The sequence below is a fragment of the Vicugna pacos genome, chromosome 11, assembly GCF_048564905.1.
Source record: "Vicugna pacos chromosome 11, VicPac4, whole genome shotgun sequence".
In the NCBI taxonomy this organism is placed as follows: Eukaryota; Metazoa; Chordata; class Mammalia; order Artiodactyla; family Camelidae; genus Vicugna; species Vicugna pacos.
The window spans coordinates 97,643,202-97,670,601 of record NC_132997.1 but is presented as its reverse complement, the minus strand read 5'-3'; the positions used below and the strand labels follow the sequence as shown (position 1 = coordinate 97,670,601).

The following is a 27,400-nucleotide window of genomic DNA, read 5'->3' as shown; positions in this document are numbered from 1 at the left end:
CAGGAGGAGCGGGGAGCGGGCACTGCTCTCTGGTCTCCGTGCGGCGCCTCTGCTCACGGTGCCAGAGGAGGGGGGGGGCAAGGATGCCTGGGTTACATTTTTCAGTCGCACATTACTCTCGTTCATGTGGAAAATGACGTGTCTTCACAGTATTTGAGAACAGGGGATCAGCAAAGATCTGAACGCATATCCCTCATGAGAGGCAGGCCTCCCGTATAAAGCTGCTAAGAACGATGTTTTCATAGTCAAAGAAGACACAGGTGCTTGAGGCTGGCGCGAAGGTCACAAGAGGAGAAAAGCGCTGGGAGGTGAAAGGCAGGACCGAATCTCCCGGCAGCAAGACTGATCTTTTCTCTAATGTTAGTAAGACGGCAGCTCTGACGAACCCCTACACATCTCAGCGTAACCCCCAAACAGAGTTACAGCTGTCACAGGGACTTGAGAGGGATTCCAGACCATTTGTATTTCTTCTCCCAAGGAGGGGAGAAAAGGCAATGATGGAGAGTATCTGGGTACTGCGCTACCTGGAGACAAGTCCAGAGCCGGCGGCAGCCTTGGAGATCATAACCAACTTCACCCCTAGCAACTTCTAGTGGGGGGTACTGGGCTAGTCCTGGAGAGAGAAGCGGAATGATGTGGCCAAGGTCACGGGGAAAGGAGAGGAGAGACTGCATGTCCTCGTCTCCCAGATCTGTGCGCTTCCCCCACAGCACACCCCTTGAGGACCAGCAAGGGCAGGCTCCCACGATGTCACGGCACAGCACTGCGTCTCCCCTTCCAGAGTCTATGTGCCTCATCTGATTCTCACAGTGAGACTAGGAGGGGAGGAGGGCGTGCTGCAGGCATCCTCCCACCAAGGAAGCAGTGATTCCTGGCGGTGAAACAATAGGCCTGTCTCTGCAAAGCTGGGGTCACCTGGCGCTCCCCACTATGCCCTGCTCAGCCAGTGAGTGAACACCTTCAAACTACCAGCCCAAGGGAGCCCCCACGAGACAACCTGCAGACAGCCCAGGCAGATCTCAGATCCCACATCCAGGCTTAGAACTCTGACCCCAAATAGCAGGAATCTAGTCTCTGAGACCTTCTCTCAGCACCTAGTCTCCTGAACCTTTACCCCAAGAAGCAGAAAACCCATGTCCACCAGAGACAGTCCACAGTTGAAGGCGAGGCCAACCTGAACCCAAATCTGAGCACACTGAGAAAGGTTCCTGACCGCTCTGGACCTCGGTCTCCTATCTGTCATACTGGGACAGTGACGGTATGATGCTCATCTCCCAGGCTTTGGTGAGAATGAGGCAATGGTGCCCCTGTCTGTCCTCACGAGCAATGAAGCCAGCCTGGGTCCTTCCATTGAAAGTTCAGACTGGGCCTCGTCACGCATCCCCTCACGGCTGCATTGGTCGTTCAGATGAATTTGTTCAGAGTACATTACTCATTGATTCATCAGGGCTGAATACTCACTCGAGGCCACACACAGAGCCAATGTGGGAACATGAATATTTCCAACATGTCGAGAATAGGCAAGACCCACAGACCCTGGAAGGCTGTTATCTTGGTAGTAGAGATGGACGCTAAACAATCACACATACACATATACGTATATATTACAATTTTTTTGACCTGACCCCCATGCCTGTGAATGGGACCTTATTTGGAACAGGGTCTTTGCCGAATGGAGTCATGTGAAGATGAGGTCACGCTGGGTTGGGTGGGCCTTAGGTCCAAGGACTGGCATCCTTACAAGGAGAGGGAAACAGAGACACAGGCACACAGGGAAGAAGGCCACGTGAAGGGGGAGGCAGGGCCCGGAGGTACACAACCCAGGAGCATCCAGGATGCGGCCACCAGCAGGAGGAAAGAGAGAAGAGGTCTCCCCTCTGCACCTCCCGAAGGAACCAACTCTGCTGGTGCCTTGATTTTAACCTTTGACATCTGTCTATAAGACAGCGCACATCTGTTGTTTCAAGCCACTTACTTTGCGTTAATTGTTATGTCATGGCGATGACTCTAAGAAATTAATACAATGGCCCATTAACTTGCTTTCCTGGCCCAATAAAGGGCTGAGATGCACAATGTGAAAAACGGTGTCTTAAGGAGAGAGAATAGAACAAGAAGGCCCAACAGCAAGACTTGAGGAGCTCCACCACGTAAGGGCTGGATGGGGGAGCCTGAACCTGACAAGGGAGCAGAGGGGCCAAAATGCCACGAGGAAAACCTGGAGTGGGGCTCTGGGAGCTGAGAAAGAGCTGGAGCCCTGGGGCTGCAGCCAGAGCTGGGAGCAGGTCGGGGTGAGGAACGGGGAGATGCCTACAGGTAGCTGGATGGGTGAGGTGAGACATTTTTATTTTAATGTGAAGGACTGATAAGTTCCTGGGAGGTGGGAGGAGGCGGGACCCCAAACACGACTGATGGGAATGAGCCTTATTAGACACAGGGGTCTGATATGTTCTCCACTGCATAAAGCTTTATCACATTCAATAGACTACAGCATCGCTAAAAGAGGCCGTGGTATAGATTTACAATGGAATACTACTCAGCCATAAAAAAGAATGAAATAATGCCATTTGCAACAACATGGATGAGATTATCATACTAAGTGCAGTAAGTCAGTCAGAGAAAGACAAATATTATGTGAATCTAAAAAATAATACAAATGAACTTACTTACAAAATAGAAACAGACTCACAGACATAGAAAACAAACTGACGACCACCAAAGGGGAAACGGGGCGTGGGAGGGATAACTTGGGAATATGGGATTACCAGATACACACCACTATACATAAAATAGATAAGCAACAATGATTTATTGAATAGAACAGGAAACTACAGTTAGCATCTTGTAACCTAGAATGGAAAATGATCTGAAAAAATATATAACTGAGTCACTTGGCTGTCCACCTGAAACTAACACAATATTGTCAATCAACTATATTTCAATTAAAAAAAAAGAATACACCAGGACTAGCACATGTGGGACACAGCTCGTCCAAAAGGACCCTGGCACAGGTCACTGCTTGTTGAGTCTGTCTCCTTGGGTCCCCTTCTGACTCTTAGTTTGTAGGGAATTTCCTTGGGATAATTTGATCCTCTTGAAAAAAATCAACAAAACATAAACAAACACGGTGAAGCCCCTCCTCGGATGCACTCGGTTGGATCCACGGACCTACAGCAGCAGGCAGGCTGACGCGGACGCAGCCAGAGGCTAGTAAACAGGTGGGCATCGCTCCACTTTCAGACCCCAGGGTCCTGACTCTAGAAAAATAACCACCTGAATTATGCTCCGCTGAGCCCCAGTCAGCACCCAGCCCCACTTGCTCAGACTAGCGGGGCTCAAGCCCGCGTCGGCGGGCCCCTCGCCCTGCCTCAGGTCCAAGTGCTGGGCCCAGCCACTCACTTATGCTTCACCCACCAGCATGTCTCTGCTGTGCCCCTCAGGACCCGATGTCCCCTTTGGATACTGGCTGCCTGCTGACACAGGGCTCATTCAGGCAATCTGGCAGACACCCCAGCTGCCTTCAGCACCAGCCTGAAGCCCACGCTGCTGGCCTCCCGGGCTGAGTCCCACACGCCCACCCAGTGAGCACTCACGTTCCCTTCCCAACATTTATTTTTGCACGTCTACCTGCGAACTTCTTATCTCGGGGTCCCTAGCACCAGGACCTGGCCTGAGTACAGAGCACACTTTTGAACAAATTAAAACATTTCTAGGCACTGGGAAAGTTAAGCATTTGGCTAGGACAGGCTTCTAATATATTTTATGTAGATTTCGCTGTTTAGAAATTAAAATTGCATGTAGCTTATAAAGTGTTCAACGTAAAGCAAGAGGCATTAAGAATACGACAAAGACAGATGAACCCGCCGCACGTCCTGGCCACTCACACGCATCTCACACCCTGGAAACACTTTGTCCCCGGCGGTGGCCACCCACAGAGCCTGCGCCCCGGGACGGCGCCCCTGGGGCTGCACAGGGGCTGAGGCAGTCCTGCCAGAGTCTCGCCAAGACAACTTCTGAAGTGCTTGGCACTTCTCTCCTTGGGGGAATCCGCGAGAAAATTTCAAAGGGAAAATCCTGAGTCTCTTACCACCAGGGTTGTGAGAAAGAATACAGAAAGAGGGGGAGACGCCAGCCGGCTGTGTTTAATTTCCCTTGGCTTTGAAGCTTCAGGATGCACAGCTCGACGCGGGAAGCCAACGTTCCCCTCGGCGGCCAAAGCCCTGTGTGGGGAACTCATTTATTGGTGTTGCTTTAGCTTAGATGCTAACGTGCTCACACCAACAGGAGAAAGAGCCCCAGAGAGAGGGCCCTGCCCTGGCCCCGAGAATGGTTCTCACAGTCAAATGGTTTTCTTCTACAAAAGGTGAAGCTCTTTTCAGGCAGATTTCTGGCTTAAAAGCACTTCTCCACAGGCCTCTCTAAGGGTAGGATGCACCATGAGCTTGGCAAAGGATGGGCCCCATCCTTGGCCGGAGCTGGCCTGGATCCCAAACTCACCACCCCCAAGAGACCCCGCACACAGGTGGGCAGGAGTCACCTGCTGCCGGACGGCACGACCAGGGCCCGGGCCTTCGGGGCCGCAGACAGGACCGGGAGTCCGCGGCGGTACTCCCAGCGCACGCCTGGCATTAGTGTTCCCACTACAGACAACTTCCACCGTGACAGCATCTCATCAGGGACAACAGCCACATAGCCGTCCCCAACTTCCTGCCACACCGAGGGGATGTGAAGTCCCGCAGAGTGAGAGCATCCTCGCTGAGCCAGCCCCCGGAAGGTGCAGCCTGGACAGTCTGTCTCTAGAGCAAAGGCACGTGATAAACCCCACTGGCTCCTCAGTGGGGAGGGAGGGGGACACTGCTGCTGCCGCTGCCCCACGCCTTTCCTGCCATCACCCATAGGCAGCCACTGGGACCACGCCATTCTGGGTGCATTTCCCTTTCTGAACAATGACCATCTGCCTAGATCAATGTCCAGGAGACTCGAGGCTTTCAGCTGCGGAAGCCTAGAGGAAGATGGCCAGATGAATGCCAACCTGACTTAGACGGGCTCAGGGAAGGACTGAAGGTTCTCGAAGCAGCACAGGTGAGTATCTTGGGCTCAGAATGACTGAGCATGTGACACTGGCCAGGTGACTGTTCACCATGCGCTTCACCTCGTCATCCGGAAAATAAAGATGAGAAGAGAGCCTCTGGAATAGCTTTGGTTTTTGTCTGATTCCAGGTGAAAAACACACTTAGAAAGTCACCGGCAGGTGGCGCGTGCTGGGTAAATGTGTGCTGAAAGAATTCTCCCCCGGGGACAGTGCGCCTTTGATTTGGCCTGCAAGTGAGACACACACTCATGGGACATGAGGAGGGCTGCGCAGCAGTCACCTTCTGAGATGCCCTGAAATCTCGAACCTCGGAGACAGCAGGGGGCTGGCACCACCTTGGACCCGTCCAGGTAACATGAAGGGATTACAAAATGACAAATAGGGACCCCACAGCAATGCAGGGACAATCTGAGAACTCTTCTCCAGAGCACTTATGAAAGGGGCATTCAGAGAACTAGAAATTAGTGAAAGGGAGGTGGGAAGAGAGAAGGCAGGGCCCTCCGAGGGCCCAAAGCGTGGGAAGAGACCCAGGCCAGAGCTCTTCTCCCGAGTCGAGTCCAGGGGCTGTGCGGGATGCCGGGGGAGGAGCCCAGCAGGGATCGTGCCTTCCCTGGAGCTTCTGAGAGGCTTTTAGGACAGCCAAGGGCTAGTCAGGCCGTTCGGATCGCCCACCTGGAAGAGGAGAGGGGTGGTCCCTTGCAAAGAAGGAACCCCATACAGCCCTCACTCCACGAGTGGTTCAGCCACCCCAGTGGTGCTTCCATCAGAAGCTTCCTCAGTCGAAGCAGCACTGGAGAACGAAGCAATGAAGTAAACCACATGCCGAGTGACGTCAGCACACCGCACCATGAAAGCAGTTCTCTCCCGAAACTCCCACGCTGTGTGGCGCTAACAGTGTTGAACCACACTGACTTGGAACCCACCAGAAGGAATCCTGCAACTTCAGATCTTGATTCATGGGTTGGAAAAGGCAATACTCAATTCATGAGTTGAAACCACCCTTTCATTACACTGTGATTACATCTCAATTTATACCAAGTTGGCTGAGAGACCACAAGAAAGCTATGCTAACAGTATTGCGGGCTCCCACCCGTGACGTCAGGGCTCCGTGGACTTACTTGTTGAGGATTTTGGCTCTCTTAGCACTTGAAAAATTCTCCAGTTGCAAGGACTCTTGAGTCAGGAAAGCGACAGCCAGGTGAAAGTAGTTGTTCCACAGCTGAAAACCAAACAGGGAGATGCTAAGTGTTGAACCGATTAATACAGGATCTCAAAAATGCCCTGAGACGTTTATCATTCGCCTGCATCCACACCTGAAATGTTATGATGGGTAAATTCCTGGAGTCATGAAATGAATACTCGCTGAGTATGTCCATGTTTCAGACCAGGTAAAGAAAATTTAAATGAAGACAGGCTTCTGGGATCATGAATGGGGACTTCTGTTTGCTCATCGGTGCGCAATAAACGTCACCGGTGTGCACCTCGCTGCCCTTGGGAGAAACCTGGGACTCATTCCGGGATTTGTCCTTGGCGGCCTCCCATCATTTCAATCATCAAGTCCTTCTTGTTTCTCCTTCTCCATCCCTCCCGAGCCCACCCACTCTGTCTCAGCGCCGGGATATCACACAAGCGAGGTCAGCATCCCCCTCACAGACCAGAGCAGCCGGCCTCCTGTCTCCCGCCCTGGCCTGGTCTCTCAAGCCCACTGCCCCCAGCCTGGTGGGAGGGAGCTGACACCATCTCAGCCTGCTTGAACCTCTTCAGGAACTTCCCAGGCTTCCGTGCTCAGAATAGGCTTTGAAGGCGAGTCCTGTGGCCTCGCCCCCCTCCCTCCCCATCTCAGCGCCCCCACCCACATTCTGCACCCCCGCCTTCCCACCAGACGGTTGATCAGACCCTCGGACCTTTGCAGACGCCGGGCCCACGTGCCTCTCCTACACCTGGACCAGGTGTATTTGCCACCTCTTTGCCCCTGCAGCACCTTGGTCTGTTCCTACAGGGACACGGATCACCCCCAAATTGTCCTCTCTTTCGACGCACAGTGCGAGGGGTGGGGGCCAGACCCCAGGCCTGGCACAGAGCAGCGGTCCCTCGGTCATAACTGGTATTTGAAGGATGAGCCCATGGGATTTCTCAAATGCACATTAAACTCTACGGACACCTCCTTCGGATGGCTCCCACCTGCTCCTTCTCTCGAGGGGTGGTACCCACGGCTGGGACGTGGGGGGAGCAGGTGAGAGACAAGTGGGGAGACCCCCCACCCCGGGAGCTGCAGCGAGGGGCTCAGAGAGATTGATCATTACAGACACCCCCCCCCAACCATCCTTGTGCCACAGGACATTTTGAAGGAAGGTTCACCTGCCCCCGGTGGGCAAGAGCCTGGCAGTTTCCAGCCCACGTCCAAGCTCCCAAGTGCTTTCAAAGCCCTTCGGAAGAAATCTGTGGGTGTTGATTGTCTCGTTGACAGAATAGTGATGATATTTACTCTATCAAATGAGATAGTTACAAAGAGTTATATAAAAATAACATGTTCACAGTGTGATCAGTTCCCTGAGAAGTAAGTGGATATTTCAAAGCCTGGATGCAGCTACGAGTGTGCCAGGCTTCATTCATCCAGGACTCCTCACGAACAGACACGTTCTTCAGGAGGACAGCCACCCATCTGATGCCGCAGGACGAACCAGGTAAGTGCCGGTCCTCCCCTTTCCCAGGTGCGGTTCAGAGACTTGCCCCAAACCGCAGAAAATACGTGATGCAGCACAGGGGGCTCCAGTGGGCCATCGGGGACATCACAGGCCACACACCTTCCTAACCACAAGAAGCTTTCTCTTTTAGGCCCCCTACCATAGAACGGGGGGCTCACATCAGTAAAGTATGAGTTGCTTCTTTTGTTTCTGGAACTAACACCTTCCACTACAGCCGTCCATTCCCTAGTGACGCCCCACCCTCACTGCACGGGCAGGGTCACCACTGGCCGCTTTCGGGTCAGGGGCAGGACTGCAGCAGGACCCAGGTGTATTTTAAGCATACCTGCTGCCCATGAAAGCAACGTTAGCACAAACAACGGAGCTGTCTGTTTTAACGCCAGCTTCACGTGCTTCCTGTTTCTCCTCTTCATTCACAGGGCAGCCAGGACGCCAGCTGAGCCTGGGAGCCTAAAAATCCTGCCTGGGAGATACTGATGGGAACAGGGTGGTCAGATGCCCTGAGGAGGGACGTTCCCTCATGGCCCGCGTGCCCGGGGACACAGAACGTCCACCTGTAAAGGAAGACCGGGACCCACAGGAGATTTTATTTCCTTAGGAACGAGGAGGCTGCATTGTGGGCACCTCAGAAAATCTCTCGGCCGTTGTCAGAGGCAACGGGGCCCCCGGGAGGTAGAAATACATCACATCACGACTTCTGTAATGTTCTTTCTAAGGGCACAGCCCGGGTCTAAGCACTAGGGAACACGAAACAGCCCAACTGCGGGGCCGTCTGCAAAGCCAGGCCTGTGCTCTGCGGAAGCGCCGCCCAGGACGGGACGCCCAGAGCGAGGAACCGCTCTCGCCTGGAAGAGACGAGAGACACGCAGGACGGACCGGGGAGCGGGGTGAGCAGGCAGAGCACAGAGAAGTTTTAGGGCAGTGAAACTATCCGTATGATACTGTGATGGTGGATGTGTGACCTTGTAACAGTTGTCCAAACATAGAACGTCCAGAACATCTACAGTGAACCCGAATGCAAAGCCAGGACTCCAAGTGATGATGGTGTGTCCGTGTTGGTCCCTCAGCTGTAACAAAGTTACCACCCTGTTGGGGTGTAGAGATGGGGGGAGGCTCTGTGCTGGAGGCAGGGGGCGTGCGGGAAATCTCTGTACCTTCCTCATAATTTTGCTGTGAACTTAAAACTATCATCAAAGAATAAAGCCTTTAAAATCATATAAAAATACAAACATTAAAAAAAATGGAAGCAAAGCATGATTTGAGATATGAGAACTAACGGACTTGGGTGATGCTGACCTGTGAAGGAGGTGCCCGGGACAACTGAACTTGAACACGGTCTGAGGACTGGTTAGGAGTTATGATAATGTGCGTTTCCTGAGGGTCCTTGCTTGTAGGAAGTCTTCACTACAGATCTGAGGAGGTGACAGGTGTCAGAAGTGGCAGCTTACTACGAGAAGGTTAAGAAGAAAAGTTCTTGGTCCCATACCTGCTGGAAATGAGAGGTGGACTGAGGAGGGACAGAGGGAAGCAGAGGGGACGTCACAGCCCACAGGGAGGAGCAGCTAAAGAAGGATGTGTTAGGGGAGAGAGCCGTGCAGGAGACACCAGAACGTCAGAACACAGAAATGCACCTTGTTGGAGCAGCCACTGCCTGGCGCACATGCTGAAGGCTGCTCAGCCCTAGGGCACCCCAGCCTCCCGCTGGGGGTGGCAGGCTGAAGCCCTCCAGCGTGGGACAATCCAATGCACTTCACACTGGCCAAGGGACAAGAGCTCACCGCAGTATGTGGGTGGGTGTGCATCCAGAGGACGGTACCCATGAAACAGTGTGCAAGGGCAGTGATAACCAGTAAGCCCACACTCACCGCAGCCACACCTGAAATACCCACAATCCACCAGCAGGCGATGGGCAAGGTCTCCGTGGACAAAACGAGAAACCCTAGTGAAGGGCACACACAAAAACACACCTAAAGATTCCTGTGTGGGGTGGAGAAAAATAAATGCTGCTAAGCAGTCCCCAAAGGCCATTACCTTTTCCTCACAATTATTTATAAATCCAATAGCATCCCAATTAAAATAGAAACAGCATTTTTAAAAAAAGTTTTAACGAGGTGATTCTGAATTTCACCCGGGGGGAAATACACAAAAAAAGTCAAGATAATTTTGCACACGCACAGTAACAAGGAAGTCCTGGCTCTATCAGCTGGGTATAAAACCAGTAGGTCACGATGCAGAAGACAGAGCTGAAACACACATGCATCTGTAATTATGGGTTTTCTCAGCCACATGTCAAATCACTGGGAGAGAAGAACCTACTCACAAAATAACATGGGCAAAAGTGAGGTTAAACTCTGACCCCTAACACTAACTGTAGAAATCACAAATGGATTAATTATTGGAAAGTTAAAAAAAAAAAAGAGAACTATAAAGGTATTAGCATATACTAACTACATAAAACAAACAGTGAAAACTGAAAATCAAAGAAGGATTTGTCAAACAAAACATAAAACCCAAAAGCAATACATGAATAGGCAGCTTTGACTACAGAAAAGCTAAGTACGATAAATAGCCCAAGACAAAAATGAGCAGAGGAGATGATCAGACAGTTCATCCTAGAAATCCACACGCCAGTAAGTGCTCTCAACCCAGCTAGCAATCAGAGAAACACCAACAAAAATAAGAAGCAACAATTTTAAGGAAATTGGTTGGGAGAAGATGCCAGACAACGTCTGCTCTCAGAGAAGGCTGGCGAGATTGCAAATTGCTGGAGCATTTTGGGAGGGTCATTTATCAGTGTCCATCAACCTTGAAATTTCTTACCATTCAGCCTGGTGACTATGCTTCCGGGAACCTATTCTACAGCGAAGCGGCACCGAGATGCCCACCGCCGAGATGTGTCACACCGTGCACAGACGCGCTGCGTGTAAAGGGGAAAAACTGGAACGCACGCGGAAGCTCGCAGGAGTCGGTGCTGGTGCGTCTCTGCTGCGGACTGTGACGGCACTGAGCGGCACGGAGGGTGCGACCCAATTCACGGGAAAGGCCGAAAGCAAGCAGGGGCAGGGCCAGGGCCAGATACAACTTGGGTCTGGACTACTCGGGTCCACTTACAAGTGGGTATTTTTCGGTAGTAAGTGCTGTCGTACCACACAGTCTGCGGTCGGTTGAACCCGCGGACGCGAGGAACCACCGACACGGAAGACTCACTATAAATCATGCTCGGATTAGCCACCTTCCCAAACCTCTCCCACACTGTCCAAGATCAACTGTAAATGCGTAAGAAACCTCAGGAAAAACAGACAACAATTAATTACACGTCACCCGAAAGAAGGGAAGAGGGTGAAAGGGTGGGAGGGGGCCTTCACATTTTATTCAATGTGCCAATTTACACAGCATAAACATTTGATGAGAATGTACCTGTGTGTTAGGGTATGTGAGAACAAACATTAAGCAGAGAAAATAATACAAAATTTTAAATTCTGAAAAATAATATGTCCAGATACATGGTACCTGATATATTATTATATAAAACAAACACTGGGAATTTAAAAATGACAAAAGAGGGAATTATATTCAATTTCTTACAATAACAGCTAATGGAAAAGAATTTGAAAAGAAAAAATATGTATGTATGTATGTGTATAACTGAATCACTTTGCTGTACCCCTGAAACTAACACTGTAAATCAACTACACTTCAATAAAAAATTAAAATTAAAAAAAATGAGAAAAGAAATAAGGGCGCTGGCCCGTAAGAACTTAATGTGATAAACTAAGGCTCATAATGGCTATAAAATTTCAGAAGACAACGAAAAGGGAAGGCAGATGGGTGTGTAAGCTGTGTTATCTGATAACCTGTTTTTGAGCTGGATGGCCGTCTAGGTGCACATAAATTCTTCTGGCTCCTTCTCAGTGAACAATCCTGCCCAGGGAAACCAACCCCTTTGCATCAGGATGCTTTTACTTGCAAGCTTTAATTAACAAAACTAAGTAATAATGATGATGACAAAATCAGATTAGCAGAAATGTACCCGCAGTACAGTATGAGAGCCACCAATACCAGACACACAGCAAGAAATCATGCCAGGAAAAGTCCGTCCTTGCCGCAAACACACGCATGCTCTCTGCAAGCACTCTGCAAACACACAGCCCTGGGTGTCGGCAGCGTGGGACGTTCTGCTGGGCGAAGGCCACCTCGGGTAGCACAAAGCCGGGAGAGGGTATATCTGGGCAAACTGAGTTCTACAAGCCAGCTGGGCTCAGTGATGCAAACCCACCTCCCCTCCTGGGCTAGCCCTTCGCTCTCCACACTAGGACGGTCTCAGACAATATTAGCAGCCACCCCACCTGTGAGACACGGCAGCCTCCCAGCTCAGAGCGTCCCTACTTGTCACTCTGATTCAATACTTTCACTCTGAGACAGCTCCATCGCCTTCCTTGCCTAAACAGAACATATATCCCAAAGGCATAATTTTCAATCCTCGGGTTCCAATAGCACATACTGTAAATTTCATTTCCACATCTTAGATGGGAAACCAACTAAGTTCAAGGATTAGAAAGAAAAGAAATTGGCGCAGACCAGCAATTTGTTTTAACATGATTTCAACAAAGGTCGTGTCTACCTCTTCTCTTACCTGCAGCTCAAAGTTGGCTTGATCCAGAAATTTTTTGTTCAGCATATCTGCATACTGATTAATCGCTCGCAGGAAGACTCTGAAAGATCAGAGAAAATTACATAATTACACACTTCTGCTCCGACACTTCTGTAGGTTTGGCATTTCAATTAGCTACAATCCGAGACCGTCTAGAAAGTAAACTCTCTAAGTCCCGTAAAAAGCTGCGAGGTTTGGCCGATGAAAAGCCCAGAGATTATATGCAGATATTCTCCAGATTAATCAAGGAAGTGAGTGCAGGGAGCATAAAAGATACAGACCAAAATAACAGCATCTGAAAGCAACACGTGAAAAGTGTCGTAACAATAGTTCAACTTTAAAAACAAAGCAAAGGTGCAAGTTAAGTCTTTTTTCTCAAGTCACAATGTCTTACTATCATATTATTAAATTGGTCTTTGCTTAGTTGGCTTTTTAAAGTTAAGTATTTGAAAGTGCTGCTCCATGCCCCAACAGGCTTGGAACAGTTTGGTGAAGTGTCACCAAGCTTGGAAGCATGGCTGATGCCAGTATCATTTGCCCAACGCTCCAAATGCTAATTCTGGTCACTGTTAACTTGTTCAAATAAAATTAAAAAAAAAAGCTTTAGTAGAGATAAGAATGATTAGACCAGAATTCTAGCAGGAACTTTATTCATTGATTTCATTGATCAATCTTAAGCACGCAGAACAAAATATCACCTCTTCCCATAAGCTGCCCTTTACTTTTCTATGATGGAATCTGCAACCTGGGGCTGTCGTAAATGACTCCAGAGTCCTGAGCCTCTCACAAGCTTGCTCCTTCAGTAGATTTGTTTTATTACTCTTGAGTGTGTTTACAATAATAAGGCCTAGTCCAGACACTTCTTTTTAAATGACCCTTCTCCCTTTGCACAAAGGCAAGATGCAAAGAATGAGCATTAGGTCACAGATAATAAACTTAATTACCCTTCTGTTTAGGCAGCAGGAAACAGCCAGAGAGTGTAAGCACAATCTGGGTTACTTACTAGGAGCTGGTACTCTCTGACAACCTGACCGCTTTAGCTATGCATGCCTGGAGAAGCTCCCCAGCCCTGACGGTCCCAGAGCCACTGAAGGCCAGTCAGCCTGGGAGGAGGGAGCAAGGAAGGCCCAGCCGGGGCTTTAAGGAGGTCCCCAGCACCACCTCCCACCAGAACCTCCTGCCCGACACCCGCTGTCACCCCAGCTTCCCTCACATTCGGCTCGAAGAAGGAGGGTTTGCAAGCATCACTTCACTGAGACCTCTCAGTGGGATCCAGGACCAAAACGAGGGGGACAAATGGCCTGTGCAGGAGTTTGCTAACACAGTCACTGAAGAAAAGTGTAGCCAGAGTTATTTGAGTTCTTCCCTGAGGATGTTAAGAAATCACCGGAAAGGAGGAATTTGGGTTGTGACTGACTGTGCACAGAGGGACAGGAGGACCCTGGCCTTGACTATGAACCAGGAGCACACTGGGCAGCAGGATCGGTCAGCCACAGGGCTGCCGGATTTGCCACTACTGGATGTCTCGTTAAATTGGAAAAATAGCTCTTCTGGCTGAATTCTGTAACTTACTGAAAAAAAAAAGCTAAATATAGTGAAATAGAGCAGGGCCCTTTGGGGCCTTCCCAGGACAGATCCCCTCCCCCTGATCACCCACGTCCTCCACCTGCCTCTTGCACCTGTATGCATACAGACATGTATACCACATGCTATCGCTAATGTGTGGAATCTAAAAAAAAGGGACACAAATGAACTTACCTACAAAACAAAAACGGACTCACAGACATGGAGAACTTAACAGTTATCAGTGGCGAAAGAGGGTGGGAAGGGATAAACTGGGAATTTGAAAACTGCACCTCTTGGGGAGTGATGGAAATGTCAGCCATCCTGATTGTGGTGGTGGTTCCGTGGGTGTCTATCAAAATTCATCAAATTGTACATCTGAAATATGTGTAGAACTATACAGGAACCACACCACAGTAAAGGTGTTAAAAAAAGAAAAACTTTACTGAAAGAGTAAGTTTCATCAGCGAAATAAGAAAATACAGAAACAAAGGGAAATAGTGAAGCGAGACAAAATAATTGTTTAGTCATTAAACAAAGGCAAGGACATTTAGTTCCGCCTCAAGGGCTGCAGATAACATTCTGAGCCCTGTCCTTCAAGCTGTTTTGTAGATATTGAAATCCCCACCAGGTGGGAAAAGTTAACTACATGATGACCAGACTGCAACCATGACGGAAGCTGCACCAGTTCCGGGAACTGGCCTCAAAAAATGGGAACAAACCGACCCTGAACTGAAGAGTAACTGTACTGAAAACAATCAAGGTGATGCTGCCCAGATGACCGATGTCAAGATGACTGTCAGAGCTGTCTGTGCTGTTCTGCACGTAGCAGCACCCCCTCCTTCTGCACACCTGAAACTCCCCTTTTAAAAGTTCTTCCCACTGATCAGCAGTGGAGAATTGGCCTTTGGACTCAAGTTTGCCTTCTTCCCTGGTTGCCGGCCTCTGGAATAAAGCGAAATTTCCTTTCTACCAACACTGCCTCTCGAGTATTGGCTTTTGAGCAGTGAACAGTGGGACTTGGGTTTCAGTAACATTTAAAGTATCCTGACAAATTCATCCAGGACCAGGACTAGATCCAGTGAAAGCCTCGTATGTACAGGTCACCTGGAAACCCGAATCAGCTATCCAGTCTTGGCCTGTGGTCACCTGAGTCATGTTCAGCCCTCAGAAGCATGGGATGCAGGGCTCAAGAGAAGATGCTCTACCCCATCCACATGACCCTTGGCAACCGAGTTCAGGTAGCATCTGGGTCGTGCCCTGCCCTGACCCTGGTAACCAGAGGAGCTACCCCAAGTGTCAATGGCCACAAACACCCTTTTTCCCCTTAACTTTTCCTTCAGCTTTGAACTTGGTTGTTCATTACAGAACCCCAGGGTGCTCATGAGCTTTAAATGTCATGAGCCCCGCCCCCCAGCCTCTATGACAAAAATGACAAGTTCACTTGAACATGCATTATTATTACAGGCTAATTATCTTGCCTCCAGATAACACCCAAACAGTTGCAATATGCTACTTCTAATTAAGCTCTGGAACAATTTCAGCTAGTTAAATAAAGATATTGCTCAAAGTGACTTAAAAAAAATATGCCATGCTGAAATAATATGAAGGCAAAACAAAAACTTTTTAATGAACTGACAACTGAGAAGGAGCAGTGCTGAGAGAGGTTCTACCATTTAGATTCGTTATAAATTTTTTAAAAAAGCCAAGACAAAAAAAAAAACAACAAACAAATAACACAGAATGCGATTTGTAGGGGGAACTAAAGGGAAGCACGAATAAAAACCTTAATTAGTGCTGTAAACAACGCTGAGCCACTCAGCCTCCATGCAGCAAGGACAACCTCCGCCACAGAACCACCTGGGACACAACGGACATTATCTCCTACCTTTCACACTTGATGGGATTCAAAGTTTAGCAATGCCCCAAGTCCACGAGAAGATAAATAAATTAGCTAGGGAAAAAAAGGCCAGAAACAGAGGCTAACTTTTAGGTCAGAACATTTAATAGCTGCTGTAACTCACGAGTTATTTCTCATAAAGCTCAAACTAGGGGAGATACATCAGAAAATCACATTAGAAACTTCTGCAGAACCACTGGAGGGACAGGAGGACCCTGGCCTTGACCACGGGCCCTGCTCTATCTCACTTTCGGTCAAAGACTGGGGAGAGGATGAGCCAAGCAACTGGACGACAGGCTGCCTGACCAGTCTGAAGTGACGGGCTCCAGCCCAGCAGAGCTGAAGAGCAAGTCCACACTGCTGGGAGGCAATGAGAGGGAGGTGGGGTGCAAGCGGGCTCTCCCCGGCGTTCCTGGTTTCCCTGTCCATGCCAGGCACTGCTGGAGCTGTGCTCAAGGACAGGGAGGCCCTCCAGACTGTTCCCAAATTGTCCTGTCTGTTTATTCACCCATGTGCTCACAATGCCAAGTGGGCATCTGGCACCTCACATATGTTCACTGTGCACGAGCCACAGGAATGAATGATCAGAGGGATACGGGTGGGTGGGTGGACGGATGGATGCATGAGCTGACCCAGAAGATCAGGTCCTGACCACAATCGGGGGCTCAGAGAGGCTAGAATGTTCCGTAGCCCCCGGCTCGGCCTGGAGTCCTTGCATGGTTACTGTGTAGACTTTCTGGTGTCAGGTTCAGCTCTTTCGAGGTTCTCGCTAACCAGATTTCTCATTAGGCACTTAGCATTTATGGCTGAGTATTACTCCCTCAGCCTCCTCTCCACTTCCGGAGCTAGTTCCTCAATGGCAGAAACCTTGTCTTTTACACATCAGGACTCACCCACTCCCAACCCCGCCAAGCACCTGAGAGGACCCCTGGCCACTGTGCATATTCAGAAATGGTCTGATGTAAGGAAACGTTAGTTTGTAACTGCACTAACGGATCTCTCAGAGCCAGTGGTAGGTCCAGAAGCCCCCACCACCCAAACAAAACACACACAAGCACACGCACACACAGCCGGAGCCTCCTCTGGTCGGGGGTGGCGGGATCATCCACCCTCCGCCAATCTGAGTTTCTCTCTATCCTCCCCATTCAACATTATTATACATAAATGTCAGGACACAGTGATTAGAGGTCATGCCTACTGTTCATAATGTTCCTGGCTCCCACGAACATGAGGATGCGGTGGCTGCAGGGGATGGAGGACGGGGGTGGGGGTGTGGAAGGCAGAGAGTGGGACACAGCACTGCTTCTGCACTGCAGAAAGGGAGGGGCTGGGGAAGAGATCAGTCACCCCAAGAACCAAGCGAGTCATGTCTCATTCCAAGCCATGAGAAGTAAGTCATTTCTAAAAATTACTAACGGCCTGAAAACTAAATGCTTTCAGGGATGCTGGCCCACGTGGCCAAAATGACTAAGAAAAAGGGCGAGCCCATACTTCCTAGAGCTCTTTTCAATCACTTTTAATCTCTGAAAGGATTTATTTATAATCTAAAAACTTTAAAGGTAAAACCAGAAGACACACAGAATAAATAATGTAGAGAGAGCCCAAGGCAAATTAAGCCATACCCCAAAGCCTCGAAAGTCATAAGGTCTAGATGCAGTGTCTCTGAGACATTCAAATTGCGCAAGGCAAATGACTGCAGATTTTATTTCCAGTGACCCCATGGAAAGAACTTTATCTCACTCTTCTGGGAAGCAGTCTTGTTTCCAGAAAGTCAGAGTCAGCATCTTTACCACTCTTGTCATAATTCGGGGGCACCATGAGATAGAGAACATTCATTCCCAAGGCTCATAGAATTAAAAACAAAACAAAAAATATCCCAGGAAGTTTCCCTTGACCTCCTCCTCTTCTACCTGCAAGTTAACTGCGGTGAGCTCCCACAGGAACAAGATGCTGTGCTGTGATTCGCGATGGTGTCGGATCAAATGGTAGCAGTGTAACTGATGTCTACGTGTGCGTGCAGACAGACCCCATAACAGTCTTCATCCATCCAGTTCTATCAACTGTCTGTCTGTCTGTCTCTTTACATCCATGTAAACATTCATCTACAATAAGACCTCCAAAAGTTGCTCAAGTTTTGGAGGTTCTCATATTCTCAACTAACACATAAAGGTACCAAATTATGGGGACTCAAGCTCCCTTGAACTTTGAATCTAAGGTTTTTTTTTTTTAGCTTTGAGGTTAAAGATAAGAAAGAGGTAACGACACATAATTATAAGTCATTTGAACACTGTGACCTCCACTGACACTTTACAAAGGGTGAAAAGGGGAGACACACCCGATGACTCTACGGCCGCAGGTGTTTAGGGGACAGGCTGACGGTCATCAGGCCGGGCTCTATGCAGGAGGTGGCCGCGGACTTCCATGCCTCCCAAGTCCAGGGATTTCCCACAGGACGTCACGCCACCCACAGCCCACTCTGTCACTGCGTGAAAGGGCCGCGGAGGGCTGGCGAGCCCCAGCAACGGCCCGCCCCCAAAGCTACCTATCGGAAAGCAGTGTGTACTGAGCAGTGAACGTGGCACCGTCCTGAATAATTATGTGTTAATTGAGTAGAGGGGAACTTAGACAGCGGAACATACACAGGAACCAATTTAACTACTAGAAGCTCCTGGCACAATTACAGTCACTAAAATGACTTTATTATGACAGAGCTGCCGGCATTTCTCTATCTCTGCCACCCGGTGTTTGCTGCCAATAAAACTGGGAGATGAGGGGCCTCGTTACTACACAGGGAAACACATCGGGAGTGTGCAGAGCATCCGGTGCCAGACAAAGCCCCATTTCTCAAACGGTGACACCGTGGAGCTTTTCCTATCCCTCCCCCGATCTTACTTCACATTGCATAATTAGGCCGTACAGTTCAACATGAGGGCATTTAAATACCTCCGCACTCAAACAAGAGTCGCTCTGGGGCGGCCAGGAGGGAGAGCCCTGCGTCTTTTCACAAAATGTTTTGCCCAAAGTGGTTGGAAAAAAGGAAACACATTTCAAGGGGCAGGTTCCATCCCTGCAGGACAGCCAGTTGAGGAATAGCAGCTGGAAACTTGCCTGAAACCGACTGCCGCGGGACTCAGGAGCGCTGGGAAGGAGAGGCGACTTAAGGTGAGGTGATGAGACAGATGCCGCGGACGTCACGTCAGTTCCATGGGACGAGCGCTCCCCTCCAGCTGACCAGCCTTTGGTCAAGTCAGTGACTAAACAGGATCAGCTGCTCCGCATGGTCAGATCTTGGGTGGGGAGTGAAGACTACTGCACACAGAGAAGTGACTTCTAAGAAAGACCCTGGTGTGTCGAGGTGGCCCAGTGCACAGAAGGCGGGGACCTGGGTGAGACCTGCCTCCAGTCTTTGCGGCTTGGGAACCAGTGGGAAGATGGGTGTCGCGAGAACTTTCTGGGAATGAGGCTGGAAGGGGCGGCTGGGGCCAGACTGTGGGAAGTTGGAGATGCTGGGGTAGAGTTGGCTCCTTTCTTCTTCAAATCAGTAAGCCTTCAATGTCCACCAGACTCAAGTAGAATCCAAATTGCTCTGAACCTTTCCGCTGGCCAGCCCTGAAGACGCCAGCTGAGTCCGTGAGGCCCCCAGGAGTGCAGGGAATTCCCAGGGAGCATCTTCTCCAGACTTAGACGGTCTCATCCCTGCTGGGGTGGGGGGAGGTGTATGGGCTGGGCGGGGGGGGGGTCTCCTTGAGCAGCGCTCTGTGGGCCCTGGGCTGCTTGTCTGACGCGTGCTCAGTGCAGCCGCACTCCGGACACCTCTTCTGCCTCAGGTTCCCACCAAAGCAGTGCGTGCTGCCCACGAACCACGGCGGGCTGAGGACCAAGCATCCTGAAAGTGGCTGGACCGACCTCGGCTCTCCTTCCTCTCCCACTCGACCACCCCTTCCATTCCTGCTGCTCTGCTGCTGAGCATCTACTGAGCACCTTGCATGTTCCACACAGTGTTGTTATTTCATAAAAGTTATGGGGTTTAATGCTCACAAATCTCGTGCGGTATGAATCACCTAACATTTTTACAAATAAGGAAACGGAAGCTCAGAGAGGCAGACATGCATGTTCCCAGCAGGCTTAGGTCAAGGTCACGAGCGGTCACAACTATGCTGCCTTCCGTAGGGACATCAGTCAGTGTGGTCATCATGATACAAGTGTCACCCTACAACCGTGTCCCTTTTACACCGTATTAAGGAAACTTTCCAACAGATACGAGCAAAGGAATGCACGTGCTCCTCACCTGGCTTCAACAGTGATCACCTTCTGCCCCTGACTGCTTCACTTCTTCCCCATCCTGTACCCGCTCCCACATTGTGATTGTTATGATTATTTTAAACAGACTTGACTTCTAACAGCAGTTGTAGGTTCTGAGCAAAATTGATTGGAAAGTACAGAGAATTCCCATGACCTCCCTGGCTCCGCGATTACTGACATCCCGCACCAGAGTGGCACCTGTGTTGTAACTGATGCGCTTACACGGGTTCATCATTATCACCCGCAGTGCAGGATCACTCGTGGGCTGGACACTCTATGGCTCTGGACAGATACACAATGACGCAGAGTCACCACTACAGGGCAATCTGGAACAGTTTCACTGCCCTAAAACTCCCCGTGCTCTGCCTGGTTGCCCTTCCTCCCTCCCATGAGTCCCTGGGGCCCCTGATCTTTATCGTCTCCATAGATCTGGCTTTTCCAGGGTCTCACGTGGTTGAATCATACAGTATGAAGCATTTGCATTTTGGCCCCTATTATTTTTAGATGCTTTTCTAAGTTAGTTTTTCCCAGGTTTAAGGCCCTTAACACTGAAGGCACTTTACTGCAAAGACTTAAAACACATTCTCTTGTCAAACTCTTTTCTAACTCATCTTGGCAGCAGAAAGGGCTTGCCTCCCACAGGGTTCCCGGGTCAGCCAGCCTCCGAGCGCCTCTTGCCCCACACTCCCAGCTAACGAGCAGGAGGCTCGTGTCACTGATGGGCTGGATGGTTCGGGGTGGGTCGCTCTGCAGAAAACGGGCTTTTAACACGGACCTCCCCGGGCTTCCCTGAGGTCTCCGTGTCTGCAGCGGAGCGGCTGCTGTCTCCCGCGTGGCATCCATTACCGTTATGACTAAGACACACACGCGCACGTCGCTCTGTGCATAACTGGAAGACGAACCCTCCTCCGGCTACGTCTCACCAAGCGCGTCGGGATTCTTCCCACGCTGGCCTCAGCGACCTCTCCCATCCTTCAAATGGGAGGGTTCCCAAACCACAGCCTCCGGCCCAGTTTTGTAAATTAAGATTTAGGTGTCCTTTTTTTTTAAATAAAGGCTTTAAAAAATTGTGGTAAAGTACATATAACAAAAATTTACTATCTTAACCATTTTTAAATGTACATACGGTTCAGCGGCGCTAAGCCCATTCACATTGTTGTGCACCCATCACCACTGTCCATCCACAGAACTCCTCTCTTAAAACAGACACTCTGCACCCATTAAACAGCCACTCTCTGCTTCCTCCAGCTCCCGGGCCCTGGCAACCACCATCCTACTTACTGTCTCTATGAATTTCACTACTCTAGCTTCCTTGTGTAAGTGGAATCACACAATATTTGTCATTTTGCATCTGGCTTACTCCACTGAGCAGACTGTCCTCAAGGTTCATCCATGCCATGGCCTGTGTCAGGATGTCCTTCCTTTTAAAGGCTGAGTAATATTCTATTGTCTGGATGATGCCACGTTCTCTTTATCCCCTCATCCATGGATGGACACTTGGGTTGCATCACCTCTTGGCTACTGTGAATGATGCTGCTATAAACATGAATGAACAAATATCTCTTCAAGTCCCTGCTTTCAAACCCAGAAGTGGGGTTGCTGGCTCATGTGGTAATTTTGTTTTAATTTTTTTTGAGGAACCAACCAATTTTCCACAGCAGCTGCACCATGTTACATTCTGGCCCACAGTGTACAAGGGTTCCAATTCCTCCACATCCTGGCTAACACTGTTGTTTGTTTCTTTGTTTTTCAGTCATTCTAATGGGCCTGAGATGGTACAAATAAAGTTTTATTAGAACACAATCATATCCCCTCAAGGATATTCTACGGCTGTCTTCTCACGACAGCAGCAGTGTTGAGCAGGTTTCTGGTCCTTTACAGAAAGTCTTGCTAAGCCCTGCAAAGCTGTGCTTCAATTCTGATCTGTCTTTGACACAGATTTTCAAAGTTCTCCACTTATTTCAGGCAGGAGCCACAGCTCTCGTCTGCTTCCTGGTATCAGAATATAAAACTTGTTGATCAGAAGGAATTAAAAAGCCCCCTCCAAAGCTTAGAGAAGAGAGCTTCCCTCTTCGCGCCTGGAAGTAGTCTTATCAAGAGTCGGAGGGAAGCGATTTGGAAACCAAAGCAGGTAAGTTCCCTCCATGTGCACCTCCAGGCACCGAGCATGTCTTAACTAACAGCCTTATTTCAGGGTCAAGTTTTAAAAATGAATAAAGCCCTCCCCGCTACTCTCCATTACCTCCTTCTTCTTACTCTCCTCTCCTCCCCAGTCCTGCCTGCCTCACTACTGCAACATCAGAAAGTAAGTGTTGACTGATGTAGGGGCACTTTGTAGGGGGGAAAAATCCCTAAGACAGACACGTCAGGAATGCCCCCAGCAAACCCTAGAAAGTAAGACGTCTCTACCGATGGAGGGGCATGCAAGGGACAGAGTATCCTCATTCTAGAGTCAGCCACGCCAAGCAAGTGAGGGTCCTGGCTCACCCCGAAGCCCCTCCACCAGCACCCCAGTGTCCGTCCGGCAGGCCTCCTCCCCCTTCTCCCAGGGCCTCCTATTGCTCCCCTGATTACCAGCTGGAGGTGTCCAGTACGGCCACGGTGGACCCGCCCAAGGACAGCCCTGGGGAGGACAGGCCAGAGGGCAGAGGAGCCGGGAGGGAGAGGTGACCAGAGAGCCGGCCCTTGGGCGTGGGGACCGACTGCACCAGAAGATCTGCCCTCCAGGGTGTGAGGGTGCGTGGACCTGTCACTGGGGTGTTTTCCGAGTTCCCAGTATGTGGGGTGGGGAGGAGGGGGCAGAAATGAGGAGTCAGGAGTTTCTATTCAGCGATGACGTATTTGGGGGATAAACAGCGGTGATGGTTGCACACAGGGTGAATGGAGCTAATATCACTGAACTGTGTACAGACATGTGGTTAAAGTGGCAAATTTTGTATTATATATTTTACCCCAACAAGAAAGAAAGGAAGGCAAGAAAGAAACAAACAAACAAACAAAGAAAAACAGGAGAAGGAAAGAGAACAGGATATTTTCGGAAGCTGCAGCAGCGGGAGTCATGATTTTTCGGTCCGTACCCCCACTACCAGGGTGAGTTAATGCCGTGATTTCCAAACCAAACCAAACCAAGCCAACACACAGAAACCAGCTTGGGAATAAGAACCTGTGACCTTCGCTCCCCAAAGAACCAAGCTGTTCAGATCTGTCCTGGAAGGAGTGGGGCAGTAACAAACAAGCGTGAATACAGTAAGTAGGAATATGATAACAATAACAGCCACCCACGAGGCCTTTACGCACCTGGTATGTCATTTCTCCCTAATCCGACAAAGGACAGAGGTCACTTAGCAGGGCACGTCTCAAATCTACTGCAAGTCCAGGGAAGGTCCACCTGTGCTGAACCTTCATTCTCTACAGCCCCCAGCCATGTGTCTTAACATAAAATACAGTATAACTGAACCCACTGGGTAAGCCCATGAAAGCATTAAGTGGTCTGAGGTCTTGAGCCAGCTGCAGGGCTCAGGGCAGGCAGCCTGAAGAGAAACTAGGACAGTTACACCAAGGGGATGACTCTTTCTAGTTATTCCCTGCTCGGAACATACTAGTGAGGCCTAGAATTTTCCTGGTTCATTTTCAAGACTTGCTAATGGGCACTGTCATCATTTAGCAAATGAACGTCATTTGCTTTGGGCTCATTTGCCAAAGGCTAAGAACTGGAACACGGTTTTCTGCTCCCTCGGGGGGCTGAGCGCGTGCAGGGAGCAGCCACCTGGCAGCTGGCGGTGTTTACAGCAGCTCCCCGTCCTCGCTGGCGGCGGGCTACTTCTGCTCCCTGGGCTGGTGGGCCTCCCTGAGTGCGACGCCCCCTTGGAGAGGAGCTGAAGGAGAAGCACAAAAAGGGAGGGAAGTGGAGAGACCGGGAGCCTTGAGCTCTGTGCTTAAATCTCACCCCATCACTTACGGACTGTGCATTCGTGGGCAAGTGAGTGAGCACCTCCGAACTCCAGCGTGCCTTACTGAGGGCCGTGGAGGGGGCAGTTAGAGGACTCGGTGTCTGCAAGGGGCCCGGGTCGTCCCAGCTGCCCAGTGTTCGGTAGGTGCAATCGGGCACGTGATAAACAGACAAAAGATGAAGGCCTCGGTCCTCTTCTTTGCTATTTGTTACAAAAGAGGCCTGGGAAGGATCTCAGCTTGCAGAGAGCACAGGAGAGTGGAGCATATCAGCGCTCAGGGAGGCTCAGGTGCTGTCCAAGCTCTTGGGGAAGGAGAACATCTTGAAACTTCAGCTCTTGGATTTCTGAGGGGCTCAGAATTCTCATCATTCACTTGATGAGTGTTTGGAACCTTCTTCAACTATCTTTGTCCACAGAGAGCAGTTCAGACAGTGCCCAAGACTTTCATGGGAGGGGCAGCTTCCCAAGGCAGAAGTGGGGGGGCCGGTGAGGCTCACGTCTGGGTTTTGAGACTGGATCCAGGTCCGACAGGCACCACGTGAGGGCCTCCTGCCCCCGGGGAGGGCCACCACCTGGGAAGGTTTTCTGCTGATGCATCACAAAGGACCACGAACGTAGTGGTTTCAACAACGGTGATCTCATGGTTTTGCGGGTCAGAACCCCCTGCGGGTTAAACTGAGTCTCCTGCTTAAGGTCTCAGAGGCCGAGGCCCAGATGCTGGCCAAGGTGGATTCTGGGGGGAGGCTTTTAACTCCCAAGCTCATCCAGGTTGTCGGCAGAAGCCAGTTCCTCGTGGTTGTAGGTCTGAGGTCCCCATTTCCCTGCTGCCAGCCAGGGTCTGCTCTCTGCTCTTAGGGGCTCCCTGCACTCAATCCCAAGAAGCCATCTTCAACTGGCCATGCTGAGCCTTCTCACTTAAACTGTCACTTCCTTCCTCTGCTACAAGCCAGAGAAAGCTCTCTCCTTTTAAAGGCCTCCAGGGACCACACCAGGCCCGCCCAGATAACCTCCCTGTCTTAATTATATCTGCAAAATCCCTTTTCCCAAGAATGATAATGTATTTTATTTATAGTTTCATTCACACTCTATGAAAGGAGATTCTCCAGCGAAACTTTGGAACCATAACCTCCATGCCAAACTGGTTCTTCTGGGCCCCACTTTCAATCTTCTACAGGAGACTAGCCCCAGAGAGAGAGAGAGAGAGAGAGGCTGTCATCACGGAATTCTTTCCTTTGTTGGCCCCTGGGCTGTTCTGAGCATTTGTGACAAGATGAAAGATTCAATGGAGTGAAGGGGAGGCTGGAAGATAAAGCTAGAAATACCAAACTGAACCAGGTCTTGCAAGAATGAAGTGGCTCTTTCAGGAGGCCACTGTCTGCAACCCGCTGAGTGACACTTTCTATTAAAAGGCATAACCGTATTCTGAGCCCAGGATGTCATCGGATTCCAAGTTAATTTGTTCGCTGGATTTAGGGTAGCAACCCAGAACACAAGAACTCCCAAACTGAATAATGATTTTCTTCCCCATACAGTCCATAAAATCAACTCAATAGTCCCTTATATTTACATAAGTCCTCTGATTTATACTAAAGAGATGAGGCTTTCTTTTTAATGAGAGTAGCGTGGTCCTGCACATTAAGTAATGGAACTAGAAATTCCTCTGTGCATGTTCTAACCCTAAGCAAGCAAATGCAAAACTGGACAGTATCAAATCTCAGCGGTCAGTCAACTACAGCCCATGGGCCAAGTCCAGCTCTCTGCCTGTTTGTGTAAATAAAGTTTTATTGGCACAGAGCTATATGCCCACTCATTTACACGTTGCAACAGAGAAGGAATAGGCCAGAAAGCTGAAAATCTGGCCTATCTATTACTTAAATGCTATTCAAGAAGCAAAGATCTAATTACCTACTCCGATCTCTAGGAATAGTTCCCTCTACTTTTTCCCTGTAAACCAATCAATCCCTCCCTACTTTCTAGTTAAAAATCTGTTTACTTTTTACTGTGAAGACCGTTTGATCTTGTTTATTCTTCCCTGGGTGTAACAGTGAGCATTCCCACATCCTCAGCCTCAGCCATCAAGCATCCCTGAGCTTTTTCCTCATCAAAACCCTTGCCACGAGCCCAGAAGGCTGGGATTCAGTACTTGGATGCTGAGAGGCAGGCAGCGCAGTGGCTGAAGCCGGGACGCCAGGGATACACGGCCTGAGATGAAGTCCAGGCTCGACCCCCGACCAGCTGTGTAAGCCTTGAGCTGGCTTCCTCATCTACACAAAGGGTGTCAAGAGCACACTGACCTGCCAGGTGAGCAGAAGACGTGCACGGTGCCTAGCACAGTGGCGGGAGCACGTTAAGCACGAGGTGAGCATCGGGAGGTCTGAAAATCACCCCAAGGACTTCAACAGACAGCGCTAGTTTAAGGGATAAATTCTAAGTACTACTGTGGTCAGTTGGTCACCAACCTTTGATCAGAAACCCACATTCCAGCAGAGATTTGGGCAAATGCTTCAGCTAAGACTTTTTTTGATTAAAAGCAGAAATGTGAGAATAAAAATTGTTTTTATTGTTTTCTTGTATGAAATTTGTGCTTTCTTAAGGAATGAAATAGGTAACAGAAATGGGCTTTCCTAGTGGAGCTCAACGTTATGCAAGGTGAGTGGATGAGCTAAAACAGTTTAGAGCCTCTGCCCGCTTACGTGTGAACAGGGTGCGTGGGTCTCAGGAGCCCAGTATTGAGGGAAGGGGCCCAAAGCCTGACCCTCTGCTCCAGCATCAAGCCACTGGTTTGGACAACTCTGGTTGCCTGATGGTGACTATAAACTTAAATGAATCTTGCCTCCGGAGGCTTTCTCAACGCCTAAATGACAGAGAAGTGGGGCTTCTTGAAGTCTCAGAACAGACTGTGTGCATCGACTGTTGGTTTCTTAATAAACGTCTGTGTGGTGGCACTTTTGAGACAAGGGGGAAGCGGGCAGGGCACAGACATTCAAGGAGTGACAGAGCAATTAACACCCAAATGGTGGAAGATTCAATTCCCAGTCGGCCTTGAAGCTCAAGATGGCAGCTTCATGATACGCTTATTGTATTATATTAGCATGATACATAACATGCCCACAGGCGCCAGGACAGTTCCAAGGGTGACCACAGAAGGTCAAAGAGTGGCCGGTGGCCCAATCCCTGGCAGTCCCAGCCCCTTCCCCAGGGTGGTTGGAATGGTCCTCCCACTTGTTGGCATGTGAAGCT

General features: G+C 49.8%; 1 protein-coding gene across 3 annotated transcripts in view; it reads right to left on the bottom strand.

Annotated features, from left to right (window-relative positions):
* DOCK1 (dedicator of cytokinesis 1) overlaps positions 1–27,400 on the bottom strand; it is a 480,997-nt gene that overhangs the window by 84,953 nt on the left and 368,644 nt on the right. For all 3 annotated transcript variants that reach the window (XM_072972106.1, XM_072972107.1, XM_072972108.1), the window contains exons 30-31: positions 12,428–12,506; positions 6,208–6,308 (exon numbers count right to left, since the gene is read on the bottom strand). In XM_072972106.1, coding sequence (XP_072828207.1) covers positions 6,208–6,308; positions 12,428–12,506 — 180 coding nt within the window. The remainder of the gene's footprint in view (positions 1–6,207; positions 6,309–12,427; positions 12,507–27,400) is intronic.